This window comes from Physeter macrocephalus, chromosome 11 (genome assembly GCF_002837175.3).
Source record: "Physeter macrocephalus isolate SW-GA chromosome 11, ASM283717v5, whole genome shotgun sequence".
Classification (NCBI taxonomy): Eukaryota; Metazoa; Chordata; class Mammalia; order Artiodactyla; family Physeteridae; genus Physeter; species Physeter macrocephalus.
In genome coordinates, this window is record NC_041224.1 from 37,018,999 (window position 1) to 37,045,420 (window position 26,422).

The window sequence follows — 26,422 nt, forward strand, 5'->3', positions numbered from 1 at the left end:
GGGCCCCACGTTCTCTCGAATTCCTGGGCCCTTCCTGGGTGAGGAGGCATTGGGCCACGTCTGGAAGGATGGGTGAAATTTCATCTGGTAGAAATGGGAAGGAGAAGGCAGAGCGTAAGTGGACATCTTCTCGGAGATAGTCTGAGAATTCTCATCCTCTCTCCAGGCTCAGTCTGGGCATGGCCAGTGTTGGTGTGGAGGGCAGACAGAGGACACTGTGGAAGCCCTGTCCTAAAGGGATGGTGGGGTCAGAGCTCAGCCCCCAGAGCTTGGCCATCATCTGAAGGAAGAAAAAGGGGTGGGGCTGAGGCAGGGGGCCAGGAGGTGGGGGGTGACGGGGGGGAGTGCTGAGTATGGAGGGAAGACAGCCTGTGGGGGTTCCGTTCCAGGGCTCATGTTTGAGAAATGCAGTGGCTTTGGTGCCCAAAGTGGCCAGGACATGAGTGGAGGGTCACTTAGGGCGGTGCTGGTGGGAAATCAGGGACCGGATTTGTGTGGGTCTGGTTGCCCGGCCAGGGAGGTGACATTCACCTGACAGAGGCGTCCAGCGCAGTTCCAGTGGAGGGGCAGAGGTGAGTGAGTGGCTGAGCACCCCGTCCAGGCAGGTAACTCATGAGAGCGAGGGCAAGCAGAGGGGGAGGAGAGGTGTCGAGAGGAAGAGCTAACCCAGCTTCACGACGGCGGCTCCTGAACGCGCCAGGAACTCAGATGTTGATGGCGGAGTTGGCAGAAGTTTTGGATTCTCCACAAGAAGGTTTGGAGGTGGAGAGAAGAGGTCAGGGTGTGCGCTATCCAGCATGAGGTGATGGTGAGAGTCCCGACAGCCTATCCTTAGGAGAAATGGCAGCTCAGTCCAACGGAAAATGACTTGGGGGAAGTCGTGTGTCCATTGAGGAGGAAGAATTCGACACCAGAGAGGGTGTTCTGATGGGTGGAGTGTTGGGTGCAGAAGGGGAGAGAGCGGCTTTAGAGGCACATGGAGAAGAATGATGGAGACTTGGCCACGGAGACCGTGGGGCAGGTGGGGAACAGCAGCCCAGGGTTTCTGTGACGGCTGGAGCTGGAGCTGGGTGGCATCACGGAGAGAGGAGACTCGGGAGGTGGGAAAACGGTTGTCTGTAACATTTGCATCATTGGCTGTGTTTGGAAGAGGTATGTGCCCTGAAGAGAGAAGGTAGATGTGACAGGCTGGGGAGCAGAGCATGCTGAAGCTCTTCCATTCATTCTTTTCTGGTGTGTGTGGGGGGGTGTGTGTGTGTGGGTGTGTGTGTGTGTGTGGTTTAAAGCCTTTCATATAAAGACAACTGGTCCGGGTGTTGTTGGACATCTGAGACCAGCACGGCACTGGGTGGGTGGAGGCTGCAGGGTCTACGACTCGGGCCTGCTCAGTGCAGAGGTGCCGGAGGGTGAACTGGGCTCTGTCACAACGGGACCTTGTGGGTCTGTTCAATTGCGTTTTCTCCTCCGGGTCTGGGGTCGGTCCTTTTGGAATCCCTGGGGAAGTGCAGCCCGGCCGCTCCAGCCTGGTCCCGGACTGCCTGGCCCAGGCCCACTGTGGAAAGTCAAGGTGGTAATGGCCCTTGTCTGTTGCGTCCAGCGACCCCTCTGAAGGCAGATTGCAGTGGGCAGTGGGTGCGGGGTGCAGCTGTGTCTCTGTGGTCCAGTGGCCCTGCCTGGACACAAGGAGACTGGGAATATGGGGATCAGCAGACATGGGTCTGACGTGGGCTTCGGGGGCAGCCCGGAAGAAGGGTGGGCCAGGAACCGAGGGTGGTTGTCTGGAGAGTCGGCAGACACAGGGTGACAGGGGAGCCAGGGCGGAGGGGGCACTGCCGGGGAGGTTCGGGGGGACACGCTCGGCGGGACGGGGGCCAGGGGTTGGACGGGGCTGGCCTGGGCCGGGGCAGGCAGCTTAGAGCCAGTGTGGAAAGCGAGGGAGCCTCCTCGGTGGGGTGAGAGTGAAGGGGAGACCCCTTTAGGGGCTGGGGGGGGGTCCCAGGTGTGGGAGAACAGAGGGAGCCTTCGGGCCGCTGTGCAGGTTGCAGGTGACCTGTGAGTGGGGACAGCACTGCCCTCCCCAAAGTAGTGTGTTCAGTGCTGTCTGTGATGTTAAATCACACAGCAAGTATCTCTCAGGACCTGGGGGGATAAGGCTGAGGGCCCGGGGGTGGGTGGGAGGCTCGTTCAGAAAGCGCGTCTGCTCTCGGCATCCCTGCGAGCTGGTCACTCTGGCCCCGCGTGGTGGCTGCAGGTGTGACTGTCGGGAGGGACAGACCCACCACCGTGACCCGCTCCTGCCTGCGTGCTGTGCTCTAGAAAAGTCCTGGCAGGCTCCTCACCCCCTGCTCTCTCTGTTCCAGGTGCTGCTGTCGGGACTCATTGGCGTCGTCTCCTGGAAGAGGCCCCTGTCCCTCGTGGTAAGTGGCACCCGGGTTCCCATGCGGCCATGGAGCAGGGCTCCGCCCGCGGATGTGTGAGTGCTTTCAAGGCACGTTAGTCTTGACCGTGGGCGTCCTGCTGCCGCCTCCACAGGCGCTCACGGGCCATCCTCTTCCTGTTTGTCAGTGTTGTGCCCTCTTGGAGGACGTGCCACCAACAAAGGCATTTTAATAAGTGCAGATGCAAGCGTTTTCTCTAGACTGATAAACACGATTGTGCACATGCATATGCTTACGGGTGATCACACAATAGGATGTAGCTCATCCGAGTTCCAGAAATGTTCGCTTTCTGTGTGTTTTGGAGACTGTGAAACTCTATGAGGTATTGGTATTTATTTGCATAGATGTTTCTTTGGAAGAAGGAAGAAAGGGGTGCCCCTGGAGCCCTCTCTCATGGGGTCAGGCCTTGTGCTGGGGAGGAGGATGCCACACGGGGCGGGGGGGTGGAAAGAGGATGATGGTTTTTCCATCTGAAAGTACCCAGAGCGAATTTATGTGTATTGATTTGTATGTGTGTTCTTCTCAGCGTGTGCATTAATATATTTATGTGTCCACGTCAGGACTATACGGAGAGGTTTTCTGGGTTTTGATGGGTAATGAAAAAGACGGCATGGATTTTTTCTCTTAGGTAGTAATCAATTATTTAAAATCTCTTCTTTAAGTGATTAGACTTGGAGATAATGACATACTAAATATTAATGGAAATAGAAAAAAACCCCACAAATCTTGTCTGTTGTAAACACCTCCTCCTTCGTGAGGGGAATCATGACATCCTGAAAAGGCACTGGGAGGGAGGGGTAGTTGAATTCAGGGGGCCTCCTCTTGTACAAAATACTGAGAAATTTCCTTAAAATTTTTTTATATTGAAATTTTCAAATATTCACCAAAGTAGAGAGACTAGTATCATGAACCCCATGTACCCCTATCCATCCTCAGTGGTATCAACATTGACTGGTCCTGTTTCATCTAAGCCCCTTGCTGGATTATTTTAAAGTAAATCACGGCTTGTGTATCGAGACGCTGACTCTTCTGTGCAGGGGCAAGTGGCGGCAGATACTGGGCCGTGGGGCCTGACGTTTTGGCTGTGCTGTGGGTCCCCTTCAGGGAAACGGGGACAACCTGCCCATCCCTCCTGACCTACCCCCACCGTGCAGTGCAGAGAGAGTAAGCCCTCAGCCTGGCGTCTGAACAGAGGAAAGCCGCCCTCCTTCGGGTGGGTGTGTGGGATGGGAGAAAGGGCACCCATTCCCCGGCCACCGCACGCCCGCCCCAGCCCTACCCTGGGATGGAGCTTCTCGGGACTGGGCATCTTACCGCAAAGGATGCACGTGCTCATGCCTGCTGAGGGGTCAGGACTCCTTGTGCAGGTGGCTCAGGTGTGTCCTTGGGGTGGGAGGGGGGTCCTGCAGCAGTAGGGTGGGTCTCGGGGCCTCGCCCAAGGAGGGTGGCCCCAGCGGGAGCCCCTGCCGCCGAGCTTTCCAGGGGCTCACCCCCCAGCTCCGTGCAGCCCAGCAGCTCTCCAGGTAGACGAGGAGGAAGGGCTCCCCCAGCACAACTGGCTGCTTTGCTGAGTCAGGGAGGTAAGGGGTCGGTTAGGGTGACACCAGTTGCTGTCAGACCCCAGACTTCGTGTCTTAACTCCGTGAACATCTGCTTCCTGCTCCCGTCCAGGCGGGCCTTCCAGGCAGCGACTGCTCCCCCCACACGAGATTCAAAGACCCCGCTTGCTTCCACCGGCGGCCCTGCACTCCCCAGGCCCGTGGGGTTCCCGGCATTTCAGTGAAGGGGTGAGAGGATGGAGGAGAAACGCGTGCTTCTTGACTTCCTTGGCCTGAAAGGGACACTCATGCTTGCACATCACACCAGTGGGGAGGGCTCGTCACGGGGCCCGAAGCGTGTCTGGTTGGGAAGGAAGCTGGAAAAGGTGGTTCCTCCCTGGACGGGTCCCTCCCAGAGACGGCCCACGTTGTGGAGTGGGGACAGAGTCTTGGTGGAGAGCTGGTTGTCTCTGCTGTAAGGACACTCTTCTGTCTGTTGACCGGGATGATACAACTTTTGATTCGTTAGCAGAAAACTCACTCTCTAAACTCTGAGCATTGATGTGGCCTTAGTTTTCCTCCCTGCCCAGCCTCACCCTGACACCTGGACCCTCTGGACTTCCGGCATGTGGTGTGGCCCCCAACTGACAGGTCTTCCCCGACCCCTCTGGCCTCTGCCCTGCCCTTCCACTCATTAGGGCTCACTTCTCGCTGCTTCCTGGAAGCCCTCCTTCCCCCTAGGCTCCTCCGAGCGTCTGCGTCCAAGCCCCTCATCGTGTTCCACGACATGTAGGGCCCACCTACAAACTACTGTTAACAGGAACCATGTGCTGGGCGTTTCCTTCGTGCTAAGCCCTGCACGGGATCCCCTGAGCTTATCCACTCAGTATCCTTGTGAGTAAGCTACTGCTTTTAGCCCCATTTTCCAGAAGAAAAGGAAGACTTAGAAAGGTAAGTATCTTGCCTAGGGTCTCACAGCTAGAATAGATTGAAGTCTTGATTTAAATAATTCCTTTTTTTTAAGAATTATTTTTTATTGAGATGACATTGGTTTATAACGTCATATAAGTTTCACGTGTACAGCCTTATATTTCTACATCTGTGTACGCTGCAGTGTGCTCATCACCAAATATCCAGTTTCTATCCGTCACTCCTCCACTGAGCCCCTTTCCCCTCTGGCAATCACTATTCTGTTCTCTGTATCTACATGTTTGTTTTTGGTTGCTTTGGTATGTTCATTTATTTTGTGTTTTGTTTGTTTGTTTGTTTTTAAGATTCTACATACAAGTGAAATCATAAAGTATTTGTCTTTCCCTGTCTGACTTACTTCACTTAGCATAAAACCCTCAAGGTCCATCCATGTTGTCACAATTGACAAGATTTTATCTTTTTCATGGCTGAGTAATATTCCATTGTATATATGTACCACATCTTCTTTATCCATTCCTCTGTTGATGGACATTTAGGTTGTTTCCATGTCTTGGCTATTGTTAATAGTGCTGCAGTGAACATCAGGGTGCATGTGTCTTTTCAAATTAGTGTTTTCTTTTTCTTCAGATATATGCCCAGCAGTGGCATTCCTGGGTCGTATGGTAGTTCTATTATTAATTTTTTGAGGAACCTCCATAATGTTCTCCATAGTGGCTGCACCAATTTACATTCCCACCAACAGTGTAGGAGGGCTCCCTTTTCTCCACATCCTCATCAACGTTTATTATTTATTGCCTTTTTGACAATAGCCAGTCCAATGGGCATGAGGTAATAATCTCATTGCAGTTTTGATGTGTGTTTCTCTGATAAATAGTTCTTTTATACCAAGCTCCAGTTTTATCCTTTACTCTAATGGTACGTTTCCATCTTCCCGAGGCATAAAACTGAAGAGGCCACTGTGAGTTCTGGTTCATTTCCAGGGGGACACGACACCCCCACCCCCGCGAATGACCACCAGAGCGAGTTGCCCTCTCTGAAGGGAGGTGTCTGCCCCTCGAGGTGTTGGAAGAGCCTCGCAGGCTGGCTGGGGGAGGCCAGGAGCGACGCTGATGCGGGGCTGCGGGGGCTGCCCTCGGTCGTTGGCCGTATCTCTCCTCCGACGGGCTGGTGAGCGTGGACCCGTCACAGCCCTGCTGGGCCTCCTTTCTGTGCCTCACTCTGAGCCCGTCAGACGGAGTGAGGTGAGGGAGGGGGTGTAAGCTTCAGGCCAGAGCGACTGATGTGCTGTGGGTGGTGGAGGGGCTTGCGTTGGGAAAGAGGACACGGTGTGGGCAGCAGGCTGGCTGATGGGGGCAGGAAGGAGGCCGCCCTTTCCAGCTGGGGCTTGTGATGCGAGGGGAGGAGGAGGGAGATGCTGCAACTTTCTCACCATCGTATTTTCTAAGAGCCTTTCCAAATTCTGAAACAAGGCGGGCGCTACGCCAGTAGAGAATATGTATGTTCACATTTTTTTTTCACATTCATTTTTTTCTATGTGCTGAGTGTCTCCTATGATTGAGATAATTGTCTTCCTTACATCAAACTATAAAAGGTTCTACATTACGCTAGATGCCAATTAAGATTCAGATTGTATAGCTCTGATTAGCTCATTTTTTTGAAAGATTCAGTGGCATGTCTTGTGATTGCTTATACATATATCAATATTGGAAACAGTCTCACACATAATCACAGGTAGTACAGGAGCACCCTCCCACCATCCACGGTCCCACTTTACACGGTTTCAGTTACCCACCCTCAGCTGCAGTCTGAAGGTATTAAATGGAAAATTCCAGAAATAAACAATGCATAAGGGCTTCCGTGGTGGCGCAGTGGTTAAGAATCCACCTGCCAATGCAGGGGACACGGGTTTGATCCCTGGTCCAGGAAGGTCGCACATGCCGTGGAGCACCTAAGCCTGTGCGCCGCAACTACTGAGCCTGCGCTCTAGAGCCCGCAAGCCACAACTGCTGAAGCCCACGCGCCTAGAGCCCGTGCTCTGCAATAAGAGAAGCCACCACAGTGAGAAGCCCACGCACCACAGTGAAGAGTAGCCCCCGCTTGCCGCAGCTAAAGAAAGCCAGCGCACAGCAACGAAAACCCAACGCAGCCAAAAATAAATAAATAAAATAAATTTTTTAAAAATTAAAAAAAAAAAGACAATTCATAAGTTTTCAATTTCTTGCTGTTCTGAGTATTGTGGTGAAACCCATGCCATCCCACTCCAAGCCCCCTGGGATGTGAATCGTCCCTTTGTCCAGCGGATCCCACCTGTTAGTCACTCAGTAGCCATCTGGGTTATTGGAGCGACTGTCGCAGTATGTCGGTGCTGTATTCAAGTGACCCTTATTTTACTTAATAAGGGCCCCAGAGCTCAAGAGTAGTTATGCTGGCAATTTGGATACACCAGAGAGAAGCTGTAAAAGTGCTAGACTTAATAAGGAAAGAAAAATCGTATGCCGAGTTTGCCAAGATCTACAGTAAGAACAAATCTTCTATCTGTGAAATTGTGAAGAAGGAAAAAGAAATTTATGCTAGTTTTGCTGTCACTCATCAAACTGCAAAAGGTATGGCCAAAAGGGGCTTCCCTGGTGGTGCAGTGGTTGCGCGTCTGCCTGCCGAGGCAGGGGAACCGGGTTCGCGGCCCGGTCTGGGAGGATCCCACATGCCGCGGAGCGGCTAGGCCCGTGAGCTATGGCCGCTGGGCCTGCGCGTCCGGAGCCTGTGCTCCGCAACGGGAGAGGCCGCAGCAGAGGGAGGCCCGCATACCACAAAAAAAAAAAAAAAAAAAAGGTATGGCCATAGTACACTGTAAGCACTTAGTTAAGATGGAAGAGGCATTAAATTTGTACAATAAAATATTTGAGAGAGAGACCACATTCACATAAATTTTATTACAGTATATTTTTATAATTATTCTGTTTTATTATTATTATTGTTAATCTCTTACTGGGCCTAACTTACGAATTAAGCTTTATCACAGGTATATATTGATATATACAGGGTTTGGTACTATCTGCCATTTCAGGCATCCACTGGGGGCCTTGGAATGTATTCCCTGCAGATAAGGGGGGGACTACTGTATACTTAAAAAAAAAAAACTTGAGTGGGTAGTAACTGACCTGGCCACTAGATTATTTGTGATAACTAATACTATTGAGAAACTAATAACCACGGGGTTGAAAACATTTTTAGAATTCATTTTTATATGTAACAAATTATAGTTTATTTAGTATAGTTTTTTAAAAGCAAAGTAGACATATTTTGAAAAGTACTAATCTGTAGGAATAAGAGTGCCATATAGAGTGATGTGTTTAATACTGTTTGCGTTTTATGTTATAGTGGTTGAGGAGTCTGACTTTTCGGTTTATTCAGATAGTGGTTTACTTTTATTGCTAAATTTTATCAACCCCAATAGGAATGTATATCGGTTAGGGTTCAGTCTGAGAGGCAGAACCTCTAGGAGGCAACACCAAGCATCTCTGTGAGTCAGACTCTTCAAACCGCTGCTCTGGCCCTACTGCCCATCACCCTAACCACACCCACCTGGTCTTTGGTGATGAAGTGCTGCCACTCGGCCCCTGCCACCCTGGGATCCCAGAATCCTCATGCACTTGGGGATCCTGGTTTGATGGCAGCACAGGCATGTCTACTGCAGTTTCTGATCTACAGAGGAGAGTCCCTCGGGGCTCCTCAAGTGTGCTGGGGCTCCCCTCACAGATGTATTCTCAGCGCCGTGGTGGAAGCTGTGTTCTCGGGATCCTCCGGGATGGGTGAGCAGGTCTTACATGAAGAGTGCACTCTGTCATTCCAGTCTCGCCCAGCCTTTAAGTTCCTCCCTCGAGGGTATACCTAGAAGGTCTGGCATTTCAACTTCACTTAGTGCAGCCCACCTTGGGGTTCGTATTTGAGCCAAACAAACAGCAAGAATCCTTCCTAATTCCTCCAGCTAAGACGTTGAATGTCAGAATCTCTGCTTGGTGGGCCCATTTCACTAACCTTGGCCCGATTCAACAGTGTATTCCTTCTACCTTGATGCCCCACCATCCATGGTAAGTCCTAAGATTGCCCGTGTCCAGCTGTGAGAAGGGTCCCCAGGCTGCAGCACAGGTAGGGGGAGTCTGGGCAGAGCCTGGCACACTAGCTGAGTTAAGGAGAACAAGCTGAGGGCCCAGGACTTCAGGGTGGCTAGAGCTTTCAGGACAATTGCCTGAGAGCTTACAAAAGTCCTGGAGACCCACAGATGATCCCTTATCAGTAGTCTGCTGATACTGATCAGCTCTTGCAGGTGAGGCCAGGAAAGAACCAATGAGAGGATTAGAAGTAGCAGCACCAGGCACAAAAGCAGGGCTTTCCCACCGCCCAGGTTGGAAAACCTCATGATTCATTGGAACAGCAGGTAGAATACTCAGCAGAATCTTGCTTCCATTATGGGGAATAATAAGCTCCAGGCTAAATGCTGCTCCAGTCCTGTCTGACAAATCTTGAGAGCTAGATCCAAAAGAATCAAACCATTTCCAAGTAATTTACACATGTCCCAGAGCAAAGTTCAAGAATGTTCATAGGAATACAAAATTATCCACCCAAGACAACATGCATCATCAGATTACTAGGCATGCAGAGAAACAGGAAAATGCAACCTGACATGATGAGAAAAATAAACAACTTGAAACCGATACAAAACTGACCTGGATGTTAGAAATAGCTGACAAAGATATTAAAACAGTGTTATAACTGTATTGCAGATGTTTAAAAGTAGAGACAGTATAAAAAAGACCAGTTGAACTTCTAATGAACTACAGTGGGAGAAAAAATTCATTGAACAAGATTAACAACAGATTAGATCAGAGATAAGAAAGGTTTAGTGAACTTGAAGGCATTGCACTAGAAATTATTCCAAGATGTAGGACACAGAAAAAAGAATTTTTTTTTAACATCTTTATTGGAGTATAATTGCTTTACAATGGTGTGTTCGTTTCTGCTTTATAACAAAGTGAATCAGTTATACATATACATATGTTCCCATACCTCTTCCCTCTTGCATCTCCCTCCCTCCCACTCTCCCTATCCCACCCCTCTAGGTGGTCACAAAGCACCGAGCTGATCTCCCTGTGCTACGGGCGGCTGCTTCCCACTAGCTATCTATTTTACGTTTGGTAGTGTATATATGTCCATGCCACTCTCTCATTTTGTCACAGATTACCCTTCCCCCTCCCCATATCCTCAAGTCCATTCTCTAGTAGGTCTGTGTCTTTATTCCCATCTTACCCCTAGGTTCTTCATGACCTTTTTTTTTTTTCCTTAGATTCCATATATATGTGTTAGCATACGGTATTTGTTTTTCTCCTTCTGACTTACTTCACTCTGTGTGACAGACCCTAGGTCCATCCACCTCACTACAAATAACTCAGTTTCGTTTCTTAGAAAAAAGAATTTTGTAAAAAATGGAAAAATCATTAGTGAGCTGTGTGGGGAAATTTCAAGAAGCCTCATATCTGTGGAATGGGTACCTAAAATAGTGAGGATGGACAGAAAAAAACTATTTGAGGAAATAATACTGAAATGTTTTTTCAAAATTGGATAAAACTATGAGCCCACAGACCTGAGAAGCTCAATGTGCACAAAGAACAGGAAGTATGAAGAAAAGCACACCAAGATATTATGGAATTTATAACATATATATGGAAAAAATTGTGTAAATGCAGGAAGATAGAAGTATACAGTGTAAGGCTCTTAAGCTCTCTGTGGTGAGCTGTGATAAGGTGAATATATATATATATACTATAAGCCCAAACACAACCACCAACATTAAAAAAATTTTTTTTAAAGACTTGGCTAATGAGCTAACAAAGGAAATAAAATGGAGTCATAAAAAATACCCAGTTCATCCAAAAGAAGACAGAAAATAAAGGAAAAATTAGACGATGAATAGATGAGACAGAAAGGAAATAACAAGATTTCATTGCCCATTTGAATTTTTCTGTGACGTGCTTGTTTACATCTTTTGTCTATTTTTCTGTAAGACTATTTTTCATTAATTTGTGGGATTTCTTAATATAGTAATTATTTTCCATTTTAGGTGACTAATATTTTATCCCACTCTGTTGTTTGTCTTTGTCTTTTAATTTTTGATGAAATGCCTTTTTAAAAAAAATACAGAATTGTTAGCTTTTTGATTTGCAAAATCTGTTGGTTTTTTTCCTTATGGGGCTTCTGGGTTGTTTTCTTATTTTAAAAGGTCTCTCTTGCCCCACAATTCTGAAATTATTTTCCTGTGTATTTCTAAAACATTTATGGCTTTGCTTTTTATGTTTAGGTAATTGATCCCAAATTTAGTTTGATCTATAGTATGAAGTAAGGCTCTTTTTCTTTTCCAAATGGACAGCCAGCTAAGTCTCCAACACCATTTTTTGAATGTTCAATATTTCTCCTCACATTTGAAGTGTCCCCTCCCCACTGCTATGGACATGGGTGTGTTTATTAATCCGTTTCATGAATCCGTTGGTCCATTTCTAAGCCAATACTACAATGTTTTAATTAGTCTAGCTTTATAATAAATTGCTCTTTGATTTTTTTCATAATTTTCTTGGTTACTTCTGTGCATTTTCTCTTCGGTAAATTTTAAAATCAGTTTGTAAAGTTCTCAGCTGATAATGATTTGAGTTTGATTGTGATTGCATTCTAGGAAAATTACATCTATAATGTTGAGAGATGAGAATATGTTTTCTGTTACAATTTCTGGAAAGATAATTGTGTGTTGATTTTATATCTGGCTATAACACACGGTAGTGAAGTGTTGTAATAGAGCTAATTGTTTGTCTATTGGATATTTCAAGAAAAGTTTTCCAGGGGAATTTCTTTCATTAATTATTGATTATATCTCTCCTGTGTATTTCTCAGCCTTCTCGAGTTTATGCTACTCAGAGTAGGTAAAAGGATATTCTACCTGCTGCAGGCAGATAAACTGATGCCATAGAATTCGTAACATTTTCTAACGTTCTTTTTCTGTACTTGCTGGGATATTTCTTGTTTTATTTTCTAGATGAATAATTTGGGCCTCAGCCATATCCTTGCTACTGCTTGACCCGCCTGCTGAATTTTTCATTTTGACGACACCTGTGTTGCTTTCAAAGACTCCTGTTGTTCTCTAATTGCTGCTTTTTCTCAGCACCGTGTTTGCAGTTTAGGAAGCATGCGCTCTAGGGGTGCCGTCGCCTCCTAATATTAATTCGAATTTTGTTCATCAGGTTTCCTGCCTCCCCATGTTCTCAGCTCCCCGCACTGGTCAGTTGGTCTCGACTCCTCTAGGTCCTTATTCATATTAGTGTTCCTCAGATGTGTGGCATCTTTGGTTTCCTGTTCGTACTTACAGAAGAAGGACCATTTGGACGAGTGGAGGTAGTTGGTGGCTGGTTGCTGGGTGTCTTCTGTCTTCTTGTTTGGGGTGGGCAGCAGTTCCTACTCCCCCGCCCGTCTGGGCCTGCCCCACAAGGCCAAGGCCGTCTTCGGGATCTGTGGAAGGGGAGCTCCAGGTGGACGGGCAGGATCTGGTGCAGGCTGCTGGGGAGGTGAGCAGCTGGGGGAGGTGCACCTGAGTTTATTCCCCCAGGTGAAGCTGCCTTCCCTCCCTCTGTCTCCGTCTGCAGCGTCCATGGTGAAGTTCAGCAGTGTCTCAGGCCGTGCATGTCCCGGACAGATGGTGATGCTGATGATGATCACAGCCATTATTGCTGACACTCATCCATCACCCTCCGTGGTCCAGACGCTCTTCTAAGTGCCGGTCTGTGATGTGAGCGCTGCCAGGGTTAGTCACGCTCAGGGTTGTGCAGCTGGTCAGTGGCAGCGCTCAGCTGTCACCCAGGCGATGTGTTTCTGAGCTTCTGGAGCTTCTCCATCCTGCTGAACCCCCTGAGGCACGTGGCAAACCATTGCTCCAGGTCCATTGCATCGTCTCCGTTTGGCTTCCATACTGACATGCGCGGACGTAGAACACACCATGTGCCTGGCCCTTTCCAAGTGTTCTTGCCCCGACGTTCTGCTGATGCCGGGGGCACCTCTGTTGTCATCCCGCCTTACACCAGGAGGAGGGATGGGACCCGGGACAGTATGGGGCATCCACAGCGGGTGACACCAGCTCAAGCCGCCTGGCCCGTGGGCTCTGTCCTCCTCGCTGGGCTGCCGCCTTCCTCGAGTCCTTTAAATTCAACAACAAACCTCCTTCTTTACTGACTGAGGCGTCGTCCAGCTTCCTTATTAACACCTCAGATGGAGACTCACGGCACTTGCGATCAGACCAAATAAAACACTCTCACATCCAGTTCACTATTTCATGGTTTCCTTTCAATTAGAAGCTGCCAAATAGAGGACTTTTTTGTTCTTTCATATTTTGTTTTCTCCAAATGGGGGCTTCCCTAGTTTTGCATTCATTCCAGCAGGTGTTTGGGAGCTTCTTCAGCTGCAGGGAGGCTTTTAGCTCTGGTGAGTCCAGTGTGTGGCGCCAGGAGCCTTAATGAGCTCCCGACTCTGCTGTGCACTGGCCAGAACATCTCCTGTCCATTGGAACCTAATTCACTGGAGCCAGACCAGAAGTGATAGTAATAGGGGTCTGATAATTAGTTCCAAGTTTAGAGGAACCAGCCCTATATATTTATACTCAGGTGTAAATCACTGATTCTTACCATATGTCTATTTTGTTGGATGCCTTCAGGAAAATGATGAAAAAGAAAAATTGCCTTTTTTGATTGCCTTTCCATTCTGCTTGGATTCTGGTTTTTTGTTTTTTTCAACTGCAATATTTAATGACACATGCAAAAGCCAAAGAATTGGAAGTGAATGATGAATGAACTTCAGCCTGGATGAGGGTTTTTCTCTCTCTTCATTGCTATGGCGATCATTGTCCAATGTAAGGAAGCTTAAAATCTTATGCTGCATATATCAACTTCTTTTTTTAAGTATTTTTGAATTTTTGTACTAGCAAAAATGTTTCCTGCTGTGCACATCAGAAATTCAGTCCTGGTCTCACTTCAGATTTGTATGTGTGGCCATATTTTGTGGAAAAAAATGTGTGAATCACTTTAACCTTTAATATGAGATGTAGGAAACCTGTAGGGCTTTCTTTCAAGCCCATTGAATTGGGCACAAATATAACTTTAATATGCTATTTAAAAATTTAGGTGAGTTAAAGGTTAATATGTTTAATATAAATGTATTTGCAGTCATTATTTATTCAGAAAATTCGTTATAAATCCGCTATGGGGGTTTCTCACAGTCAAGATCATGACCTCTTGAATACATTCAAGAGAATGTATTTTGCTTCATCTTCATTAAAGATGAAGCCTTCATTTGTTAGTGCTGAGGACGAGAAGGAATTAGGGTATACTCATATTTATAAGGCAATATTTTACCCTGCTAATACAGCAGCGGAAGTATCTAAAGCCCCCTATCTTAATTATGAAAATAGACTAATGCACTTGTCTTTAAATTTACTAATAGTATTAAATTAATCAGGGGAACATAAGTCTAACCAGAAAATTGAGACTGAAATGGACTAATTAAATTATAGCATAATGAAACCACTCAAGGCCAAGTGAAATTAGAAATGGTCATTGAAAAAATACTCATTTTTATTACAACATGAAATTTGTTGATATTTGCTTAAATCACTTCTCAGTATAAATTCCTTTATTTTGATCCATCAGACACATTCTTTTTTTCTTTTCCATTATGGTTTATTATAGGATATTGAATATAGTTCCCTGTGCTATACAGTAGGACCTTGTTGTTTATCCATCCTATACATAATAGTTTGCATCTGCTAATCCCAAACTCCCAGTCCTTCTCTCCCCACCCCCCTTCCCCTTGGCAAGCACAAGTCTGTTCTGTATGTCTGTGAGTCTGTTTCTGTTTTGTAGATAGATTCATTTGTGTCATATTTTAGATTCCACATACAATTGATATCATATGGTATTTGTCTTTCTCTTTCTGACTTACTTTGCTTAGTATGATAATCTCTAGGTCCATCCATGTAGCTGCAAATGGCATTCTTTTTTATGGCTTAGTAGTATTCCATTGTGTATATATACCACATCTTCTTTATTCATTCATCTGTGGATGGACACTTAGGTTGCTTCCATGTCTTGGCTATTGTGAATAGTGCTGCTATGAACATTTGGGTATGTGTATCTTTTCAAATTATAGTTTTGTCCAGATACATGCCCAGGAGTGGGATTGCTGGATCATATGGTAGCTCTATTTTTTGTTTTTTAAGGAACCGCCATAATTTTTTCCATAGTGGCTGCACCAACTTACATTCCCACCAACAGTGTAGAAGGGTTCCCTTTTCTCCACACCCTCTCCAGCATTTGTTATTTGTAAACTTTTTAATGATGGCCATTCTGACCGGTGTGTAGTTTGCTTTGCATTTCTTTAGTAATCAGCGATTATGAGCATCTTTTCATGTGCCTCTTGGCCATCTGTATATCTTCTTTGGAGAAATACATCAGACACATTCTTAAATGAAAATGTAATAAAACTTGCTTTTTGCAAGAGATCATGAGCTTGGACAGGAAGATTAAAAACAAGGTAGACAGAGATACCTGGTAGGGTAGTTGTGTGCTTGAAAGCATAATGAATTAAATGCATTGAATTGCACCTGGAAACAATTTAAATAGGCTTTTCCCTGGTTGTTACCTCTGAATGACTGTTGAGAATCTTCTCAGAAAGAGTGAATTGTTCTGTAGCCCAGCCTGGGGAATGTGACTCTCTCCCAAGAGGGCAGAGACCAGAGAGCGGCGAGGTCTGTTGGAAGGGCGCTGAGGACAAGGGCCGTCTTGGGGAGCTCAGGGCCTCGTGGAGGGCAGGCCACCATTGGCAGGTGTCCCCGTACCTTCCTTGGATGGAGTCCTAGACACTTTCTATGTATATCTTTACCTACGGCTTGGGTGGTGTACTTGTAACCCATGTCCATTGGTTAATGTGCCGTGAGGGGAGTTGTAGAAAGCTGGACCCTCAGTCCATGGTCAATGTCTTGATTATGATAAACCCCTTAGTAGCTCCAGTTGTGGGCACCTTTATAGATGTTTCCAGAAGAGCAGAGTTTGCTCCGCTGCTGAGGCTTGGTTACGTGTCTCCTGGGGCCCTTAAGTAGATGACCTTTATATGTGTAACCTTGGGCTGATTCTGACTTGTAGCCAGTTCCTCATTGTGTCTGCCTGGACACATAAAGGACATGGTCAGCACACAGTAGGTTTCAGAACCATCAAGCGATGAGGCTTAGAGCCTGTGGTTGCACTAAAATACATCATGCAAGACATGGAGACTGTGTGAGGAGTTGGACACAAATAAGCACAAGGTAATGGTCTTGCCTTCTATATATAGAATAGATAACTAAAAAGGACCTACTGAATAGCACAGGAGACTCTATTCAGTGCTCTGTAATGACCTCTATGGGAATAGATTCTAAAAAAGAGTGGATACATGTGTATGTATAACTGACTCACTTTGCTGTACACCTGAAACTAACACAACATTGTAAATCAACTATATTCCAGTAAAGAAAGTTAATCAAAAAAAAGTTTAGTCTAGATGAGGACTTGATAGGAGTTGGAAACAATAGAAATAGCAATAAAATATTAATGTAATAGGGAATAGTTGCAAGTTAGAACTTAGTAAGTTAAGGAATGATTGTATATTAAGTTTGTTTAGAAAGGTGAAAGGGGGCTTCCCTGGTGGCGCAGTGGTTGCGCGTCCGCCTGCCGATGCAGGGGAACCGGAAAGCAATGAAGAATAACATATAAGTGAAAAACTAGGTTGCAATATAGAATTATGACTATGTAAATAAAATTTTTCAACATTTAGGATGTGTGGGGATGTTCTCTAACTTAATCAGAGACTTGCTCCGGAACTTGGATCCGGAGCCTGTGGAGCAAGCACGTAGGACCAGCCGGGGTTCGGATGCATGGAGGCGAGGCTCACGGAGCAAACTGGCGCTCTGCGTGTGCGCATGCGCAGGAGTGTGCCTCATCGCTGCGGTTCTCACCCCATTCCCAAGGCTGGCTCTCTAGTCTCCTCTCACTTCTGAGACCCAGATGTCTCCCTTTTTGGTGAGGGGTTGGCTTCTGTTGCTTGCAAACAACAATGCTAACTGATATAATATTTACCTTATATTGGTAAAAACAGCTCTTTTGGAGCTTTTTCTTCTTTATCAAAGGCTCTATGTATATTGTCCAAAAAAAAAAAAAAAGCAAACTAGGCGCACATCATCATCTTGTTTTTAAGTTGAACACAATGTATTCACAAAACACCTAAAATTGTATTCATCCTTTCAAGATAAAAATAATGTATTCAGGGGCTTCCCTGGTGGCGCAGTGGTTGCGCGTCCGCCTGCAGATGCAGGGGAACCGGGTTTGCGCCCCGGTCTGGGAGGATCCCACATGCCGCGGAGCGGCTGGGCCCGTGAGCTATGGCCAATGAGCCTGCGCGTCTGGAGCCTGTGCTCCGCAACGGGAGAGGCCGCAACAGAGGGAGGCCCGCATACCACAAAAAAAAAAAAAAAAAAAAAGAAAGGTGAAAGGAAGATGGTGCCTCCCAGCCCTTTTTGTGCATCCAGGCACGGCAGCCGTACAGAATGGGTGCTCACTGTTACCAGCGACGAACAGAGCACCCCTTCCACAGCGATGTGTGCTTGGCCGCAGTCACAGGGGTAGTTCTCTCAGAAGCTGGGATAGAGAAATCCAGGTCTGTTTGCTTTCAAAGGGTCTGCTCTTTTCCTCATGTCCTGCTACTTCCACAAGGGCTGAGGTGGGGAAAGACTGATTCATCTTACAGTAAGGATGCGACTCAGTGTAGGTGTCGAATGGGTGGAGTTTGGGAAGGTGGATCAGAGAGTGGGGTCCTTGCCGGCCAGTGGAATAACGTAAACAAAATCCAAGAAGCAAGAAAAGTACAAGGTCCAAGGGTCCAGGAGTCAATCCCACCATAGAAGCTTTGGGGAGAAAGGGACAGCACTTCTCTCTCACTTTCACATTGTCCCTGGCCTGTGCAGGAACACTTCCGGAATCAGGAGATGGTGACTTCCCCGAGCAGCCCTGCGGGTCCCTGGAGCAGCTTCTTAGAGTGCTGCCTGCTGGTACTTCAGTAAGGGACTCCTGGATGCTCACTTTGCCCCAGTGCTGGCCTCATCATCTGATGCTTATGGTCTGGAAAAGAGAGTCTGGTATTGGGGCCAGAGGACCTTCTGTCTCCTGGTCCAAGTGGTTTAAGCAGGGTGGTCTGGGGGACAGGGTGACTCCCCAACTGAGAGGGGCAGGTGCAGTGGCTGGCAACATCCTTCCTGTGCTTAATTGCTGTGTTGGTGATTTAACTCACTGTATTAGTGATGAGACTTCTGTTTATAGAGGTATGTCAAAAGCGTCTGTAGTTCACAGGAAATGGAGGATGTCCTGTCCAGTCCCTTCTTGACAAGAACTGTCTGATGTCCACCTTAGATATTCCTGCGCCTCTAAAGTGTCTCCTTCCCCTAATGGACTTCCTTTTCCCTGGGATCTTCACCGTCTCCTAATAGAAAAAAGTCGTTAAGGGAAAAAAATGTCTAATATGCTGAGGTAGCTCTAATATAAGAAAAGTAATAAATGAAGTGTCACTAGATTCCAAATGCACATTCTTTCAGAAAAAAGGCAATTACTGTTATAAAGATATAGCATTAGAAAAATTATTATGGCTGAGACGTATGTGGTGTGTCTGTGTGCAGCACAGTTAATTTTAAAAGTATTACCAAGCATATAAATCATAAGAATAAAATGCTGAACCATACTAATTGAAAGTGAATTTAATATGCAATTCTGAGGAACTATCTCTACTTACCCAGCTTTAAAAAATTGTTACTTATAGGCTATTAGTTATCAGATTTTCTTTCAAATGTCCAACCTCTTTTAATGAAGAATATTACTCATGGGCTTTATCTCTGATCCCTGAATAATTTTATGCTGTAGAGTAAGTGATGGTAATACTGGAACATCTATGTTTTACCCTGATTTTTCTGTACATTGAATCAAATCACTATACGTTTCAATTTGTATTAAAATACAAAGATTCGGATTGGGAATGAAAAGAAAACTCAGAGGTTTCAAATTTGTTTTGCTCTTCACTTTGTGTGGTTCAACAATTGGTGGAAAAATGGATTGAAGTTGATTTCAAATAGCACTATATAGGCAGTGTTAGCTAATGACTATCAGAAGTTTTTAAAAATCAGTTGCATTGATTATTTGCAGATTGACTTTAGGAGGAAGGAAGAAATTATCTGCCTTTCTTATATGTGTGGTGTCATCTCCAAGCACAGGTCGAGGCAGTGCCCCCTGCCCCCGCCCTGCTATAGAAAACTGGAAAATGCAGGGACAGGACTGAGAAACACCGCAGGGCTCTGCCCCCACCCCACCCAGCCACTGTCAGGTTCATCTCATCTTTTTCTACAAATGGCTTTTTGCTTCCTGATCTGCATGAATATCCTCCACTACAGCTCTATTTCTCTCAGCCTCTTATTTCCATCACTTTTTGCTCCGTTTGGATTTTATATTCTTAAATACACTAGTGTTCATTATTTGTGGATCGCAGCATTTACTAATATAAAGTGGTCTTGTCCCAATTTAATGTTTTATTGTTGTGAATTCTGCTTCATCTAAAATTAAAGCACCAACCTTATTTTCCTTTTGTTCAAATTTGCCTGAATCTTTGCCGATCATTTTTACTTTAATTTCTCTATTTTTTTAGGTATGACTCTCATGCAAATCAGTCTGCTTAAACTAGGGTAATTACTTATTGTGAAAACTTTTATTTATTTGTGAAGTATTTGTTATTCTTTTTATCTTTCTGTTTTTACGTTTTTATTGGCACTTCCAATTTTTATGCTGTTTTTTCTAAAAACACTGCTTTCAGTGTGCTTTACTTTATACAGATATTTAAAAGGTAGGCAGCTAGTTTTTTATTCGATACAGTTGCATTTAAAATATAGCTCTTTTTTCGATTTTAAATGATGAAATATTTATTAAAATAAAATGTTATTAAACATGAATATATGACACATACAGTGGAATGTGTGTAAAGTTGTGAAGCATAACTTTGAAACCAACATAAGAAATGTGAGTCACCCAGGCTGGGGCCTCCCTCTGGACTCTTCCCCATCTCATCTCCTACTTCTCTTCAGAGCAGGGATTTCACGAAGTTCATCATTCTTTTGCCACAGATGAGTGTGTCCCTAAATAATGCATTATTTTTATTTGTTTTTGAACTTTACATAGATGGAATCACAACCTGTATTCCTCTATGACGCTTTTTTTCATTCATGCAGTTGTGGGTTCATCCATGTTTGTGCATGTAGCTCTAGATGAATTATCTTTATAATTAATAGTACAGTATTCCATCATGTGAATATGTGATATATATCACAGTGTATTTGCCTGTTCTCCTTTAGTGGACAAGTGGGCATTTATATAACTTTTCTGCTATTATAAACAGAGCTTCTGTGAATGTTTTAATACCAGTGTCCTCATGTACGTGGGTGAGGGTTCCACTGGTATAAGAGCCTGGTCACCAGGACGCATATTTTCATTTTTATGGAATAACGTCAAATAGTTTTCCCAAAGCATTTGTATAATGTCGATGTCCAGCAGTGTTCCACATTTGTTCTAGAACTTCATAGGGCCTGATGTTAAGTTTGCTGATCTGCTGGGTGTAACAGAGTTTTCATGGTCCCAGTTTGCATTTATCTTATTCCTGATGAAACTGGCCAACTTTTAGTCTTTACTGGCCATTGCGGTTCCTGTTCCATAGTATGTGAGTTTATCTGCTTTACCCATTTTTATTGTTTAATCTTTTTCTTACTATTCATAGAAGTTCTTTGTATTAAAACTTTTGGAGGTGGTTTCTTTTTTAAACATGTGAAAATATCCCCTTCCAGGTTTTGACTTACCATCTCACTTTTTTTACGGTCACCTTTCCTTATCAATCCCTTTCACTATGGTTAATTTTTGTGCATGGGTGTGGGTATCTTTCATTAAGAAGTCCTTCCTGGGGTGACATCATCAGTAGGGCAGAAGAGGGGTTTTCTACCATCTTCCCCCTAAAGAATGCCAATTTTTGACAGTCACCCACGGAAGAGAGTACCTTTGTGAAGTTCTGGGACTACAGCAGAGAAGTCCCAGGACACTGTTGGAGCAAATGCTATCTGAGATGGGATGCACTGAAGTCCATAAAAGGACCAGGTTCCCTTTACCTGCTCCACCCCTCCCCCAAGGCAGCACGGCTCAGGGCCCAGAGAATTTTCTCAGCCCACGATGTCTCCCCCAAGGGAAAGTGGAGCGTGCGGGTGAGCCACCAGCTTCCCCAGCCATGGGGGATGCTGCCAAAGAGGCCCCCTTCATTCTGGCCCAGTCAGAATACTGAGGGGTCCTGCACAACCTGGGAGGGGGCGGGGGCTGGGAGAACAGAGCCAGGGCTCTCAGAGGGCATCAGGGGCACCCCATCAGGAGGCCTGCCCACGAGCCTCTGCAGATACCTGGCCTGCAGACCCCGCACCTGGCCCAGGGCACCCCTAGCACTCCACACACCACCACTGGGGAACTAGAGAATATTTCAGTGTAGGTAAGTTATACCTATCAAAGAAGTGGATTATAAAATTTTCTCCTTGCAGAAGATGAATGATAGCATTTTTGATTCTGTGCATCTAAGACCCTCTTCACGTTTCCATTTTATATTTAGAGCTCGGGCTGTGTAACCTTCCCTTATTTATTTCCCTAGTGGTTTCACTCCCCTGTTGATCGTCTAAGGACTGACTTCAGCCAGTTCTCTGAATTTTTGTCCATCTCTTTAGGTTGGGTACACGGGGATATATATTCCTCAGACCATGTGTCAGCCAAAGTAGCCATCTGTTCCTTCCCACACAAGAGCGGTTGGACTTGATGCAGAATTTCCGAGTAACCATTTTTTCTGGCATTAGTAATTTGAGGAAAGTTCTGAAGCCAATGTGAGTTTCATTCTGTAATGAGAACAGGACTATTTGTTTATTTGTTTTCAGGTCTTCTCTGGAAACGTATTATTGGTCATTTTTTTCTTTAGATTTTCATGTCTATCCCCTTTTTTTTTTGGCATTCTCAAGTTTAGCTTCATCAGTTGTTTTTAAACTTTATTTTTTAAGCAAGTGGAACTCTTAAAAAACTCAAATTATTATCCAGAACCACAGTTTATAAAACAGATAAGGGACTCTCTCCTGGGGATGCCTGGAGCTCTCTCTACATCCTCTGCATCCTTGAGGGTCCAGCAGGAAACAGATCACATACAGGCAGGCCTAGGAGATAGTGTGGGTTTGGTTCCAGACCACTGTAATAAATCGAAAATTGCAGTAAAGCAAATCACACAATTTTTTTTTTGTTTCCCAGTGCATATAAAAGTTATGTTTACATTATACTGTAGTCTAAGTGTGCAATAATAGCCTTATGTCTAAAGAAAACAACGTACATACCTTAATTAAAAAATACTTTATTGTTAAAAAAGGCTCACAATCATCTGACCCTTCAGTGAGTCATCATCTTTTTGCAATAGTAGAATCAAAGATCACTGATCACAGACCACCAGAACAAGTATAAGAGTGAAAAGGTTTGAAATATTGTGAGAATTACCAAAATGTGACACAGAGACATGAAGAGAGCAAATGCTGTTGGAAAAATGGTGCCAGTGGACTTGCTTGACACAGGGTTGCCTCAGACCTTCAATTTGTACAAAACACAGTATCTGTGAAGTACAATAAAAGGAGATCTGCCTGTAATCAGAGTAGGTAATGTTTAAAAAGGAGACTGTTTACAAAGGGGAGGGCAGGGCTGAAAGAAGCCAGCAGGGGAAGCAGAGGTCTTAGGGCCAGCACCAGCCCCTAGGCCTGTAGGGTAGAGGGAGGGCAGGCACTGGAGCCTGGAGAGAGCAGGGAGTTCCTAGGAAAAGGACCCCCTGAGGAGAGGCGTGGTCTTGGGTAGAAGGTGGGCACTGCCAGGTCACGTGGTCCAGCAGAGGGAATAAGAATCTCACCTGTCTCCCCTCCCCAACCCCCTCCCCTCAGTGCCTCTCTGTCTGAACCCCCTGGAGAACAGGGGAACCCCGTCCTGGCAACCCAACAAGATCACCCCCTCAGGCAGCAGTAAAGGGTGCACAGTGGGTCTGGAGCACAAGCAGAAAAATCTAGCAAAATTGGAAAGAAATTTAAAGGCTACTCTACAGCAAATGTTTTAAATATTTTTAACAATTTTGATTTTTCTTTTCCGTATCCAGCCTGCTCTCTACTATTTTCAGTGCAGATTTTCACTTGGTATGTCTCTTTTTCTGTGCAGCCTCTTATCTTGGTTTGTTTCCTTCTGGTCACCAGCTATTCTCACCCCTTCCTTTCCTATTATTGCAGTCTGCTCCTGTTTCATAGAGGCAATGTCCCTTTATCACTGGGAAATACATATAGAAAATTCCCAAGGATTTCTTCTGATTTCATCATAATATTTATTTTAAAGTTAGCCCTTTTCCCCCTGATGTCCTAAACACACCCTCATTCCCTTATGATAGAAAGGTCTTATTTAAAGTTATGTGTGTATGTAATACATGTATGTGTGTCTTTTTATTACGTTCCTGAAAGGAAGGTGATCTTTACTTACTGGGAAGCATAATAATGTGTTTAAGAGCACAGGCTCCGTTTCTTATTCACTGTATGACCTTCAGCAAATCTCTGAACCTTTACACCCCAGTCTCCCCACCAATAACATCAGGATCTTAAGAGCTCCTGCCTTGGATGAGTGACTCCATCCGCATGAGGTATCACTTTCCTTGTGATACGGAAAATGACAGAACCTGCCTCAAAGACCAGTGACTGCACTGTGGCCATGGTATTTAGATTATAGGGGTTGTTGTAACAACTATACGGGGTACTGGCTCTGGGGAGCATATAATGGTCAGTGCTGTGGGCATTCACTTGTTTACATCTTTACACCCTTACGTGCAGAAACGTACATACATACACACAACACACACATTCCCATACATACTGATATATACACATGCATGCACAGTGCATAACCACACACGTGCTTACATACAGACATGTACAGACAAACAGCCTCTGCAGACAGGACCCTTCCAGGGCACCTCTCAGCACCTGGCAGGTACCGGGAACTCATGGCCTGTGTGCTTGTGCTCTTTGTGACCTGTTCTCTTTTGGGTGAAGTGTTTCGTCTCATCTTTTTTTCTGAAGTACCCACACCAGCAAATGCATCAATCCGCAGGAGACTCTTTTTCTTTTTTTTTTTCTTTTTGCCGTTTTTGTAAATGAGGGGACTAAATGATATATTTTTAATACTTAAAAAATGCTATGGGATTAACAAATACACACTACTATATACAAAATGGATAACCAACAAGGACCTACTGTATAGCACAGGGAACTATACTCAATATTCTGTAATAACCTATAAGGGAAAAGAATCTGAAAAAGAATAGATATATAAAACTGGGCGGGGGGGGCCTTCAAGACGGCAGAGGAGTAAGACGTGGAGATCACCTTCTTTCCCACAGATACATCAAAAATACATCTACATGTGGAACAACTCCTACAGAACACCTACTGAATGCTGGCAGAAGACCTCAGACTTCCCAAAAGGCAAGAAACTCCCCATGTACCTGGGTAGAGCAAAAGAAAAAAGAAAAATCAGAGACAAAAGAATAGGGACGGGACCTGCACCCCTGGGAGGGAGCTGTGAAGGAGGAAAGGTTTCCACACACTAGGAAGCCCCTTCACTGGCAGAGATGGGGGATGCGGGGGGAAGCTTCAGAGCCACGGAGGAGAGCGCAGCAACCAGCGTGCAGAGGGCAAAGCGGAGAGATTCCCGCACAGAGGATCGCTGCTGACCAGCACTCACCAGCCTGAGAGGCTTGTCTGCTCACCCGCCGGGGCGGGCGGGGGCTGGGAGCTGAGGCTCCGGCTACGGAGGTCGGATCCCAGGGAGAGGACTGGGGTTGGCTGCGTGAACACAGCCTGAAGGGGCTAGTGCGACACAGGTAGCGGCGCGGGGGAGTCCGGGAAGAATTCTGGAACTGCCTAAGAGGCAAGAGACCATTGTTTCGGCGTGCACAAGGAGAGGGGATTCAGAACACCGCCTAAACGAGCTCCAGAGACAGGCACGAGCCGCAGCTATCAGCTCAGACCCCAGAGACGGGCATGAAATGCTAATGCTGTGCTGCAGCCACCAAGAATCCTGTGTGCAAGCGCAGGTCGCTATCCACACACCCCCAGGAGCCTGTGCAGCTCGCCACTGCCAGGGTCCCATGATCCAGGGACAAGTTCCCCGGGAGAACACATGGTGCACCTCAGGCTGTTGCAAGGTCATGCAGGCTCACCCTGCATTCCAGTTATAACTACTGTACCCCTCCCTCCACCCAGCCTGAATGAGCAAGAGACCCCAATCAGCAGCTGCTTTAACCCCCTCCTGTCTGGGAGGGAACAGATGCCTGAGGGTGACCTACATGCAGAGGTGGGACCAAAACCAAAGCTGAACCCCAGGAGCTGTGCAAACAAAGAAGAAAAAGGGAAATTTCTCCGTACAGCCTCAGGAGCAGTGGATTAAATCCCCACAGATAACTTGATGCACCCTGCATCTGTGGGATACCTGAATAGACAATGAATCATCCCAAAATTGAGGCAGTGGACTTTGGGAGCAACTGTAGACTTGGGGTTTGCTGTCTGCAACTGATTTGTTTATGATTTTTATGTTTATCTTAGTATAGTTTTTAGCACTTCTTACAATTGGTGCATTTGTTTATTGGTTTGGTTGCTCTCTTCTTTTTTATTATTATTTTTATTTTTAAAATTTTAATAGTGTTTTTCTTCTTTCTTTCTTTTCTCCCTTTTCTTCTGAGCCATGTGGCTGACAGGGTCTTGGTGCTCTGGCCTGGTGTCAGGCCTGAGCCTCTGAGGTGGGAGAGCCAACTTCAGGACATTGGACCACCAGAGACTGCCCAGCCCCACATAATATCAGTCAGCGAGAGCTCTCCCAGAGATCTCTGACTCAGTCTCTGTCTCAACCCAGCTCCACCCCACAGCCTGCAAGCTCCAGTGCTGGATGCCCCATGCCAAACAACTAGCAAGACAGGAACACAAACCCACCCATTAGCAGAGAGGCTGCCTAAAATCATACTAAGTTCACAGACACCCCAAAAGACACCACTGGACGTGGCCCTGCCCACCAGAAAGACAAGATCCAGCCCCACCCACCAGAACACAGGCACCAGTCCCCTCCACGAGGAAGCCTACACAACCCACTGAACCAACCTCACCCACTGGGGGCAGATGCCAAAAACAACGGGAACTACGAACCTGTAGCCTGCAAAAAGGAGACCCCAAACACAGTAAGATAAGCAAAATGAGAAGACAGAAAAACACAAAGCAGATGAAGGAGCAAGAAAATA

At 45.8% G+C, this 26,422-nt stretch overlaps 1 protein-coding gene across 1 annotated transcript in view; it reads left to right on the forward strand.

Moving 5' to 3' along the window:
• The window catches only part of ENTREP2 (endosomal transmembrane epsin interactor 2), a 426,858-nt gene that overhangs the window by 205,391 nt on the left and 195,045 nt on the right, over positions 1-26,422 (forward strand). Inside the window, exon 2 of the mRNA XM_024129669.3 lies at positions 2,361-2,417. Within this exon, the coding sequence (XP_023985437.1) occupies positions 2,361-2,417 (57 nt within the window). The remainder of the gene's footprint in view (positions 1-2,360; positions 2,418-26,422) is intronic.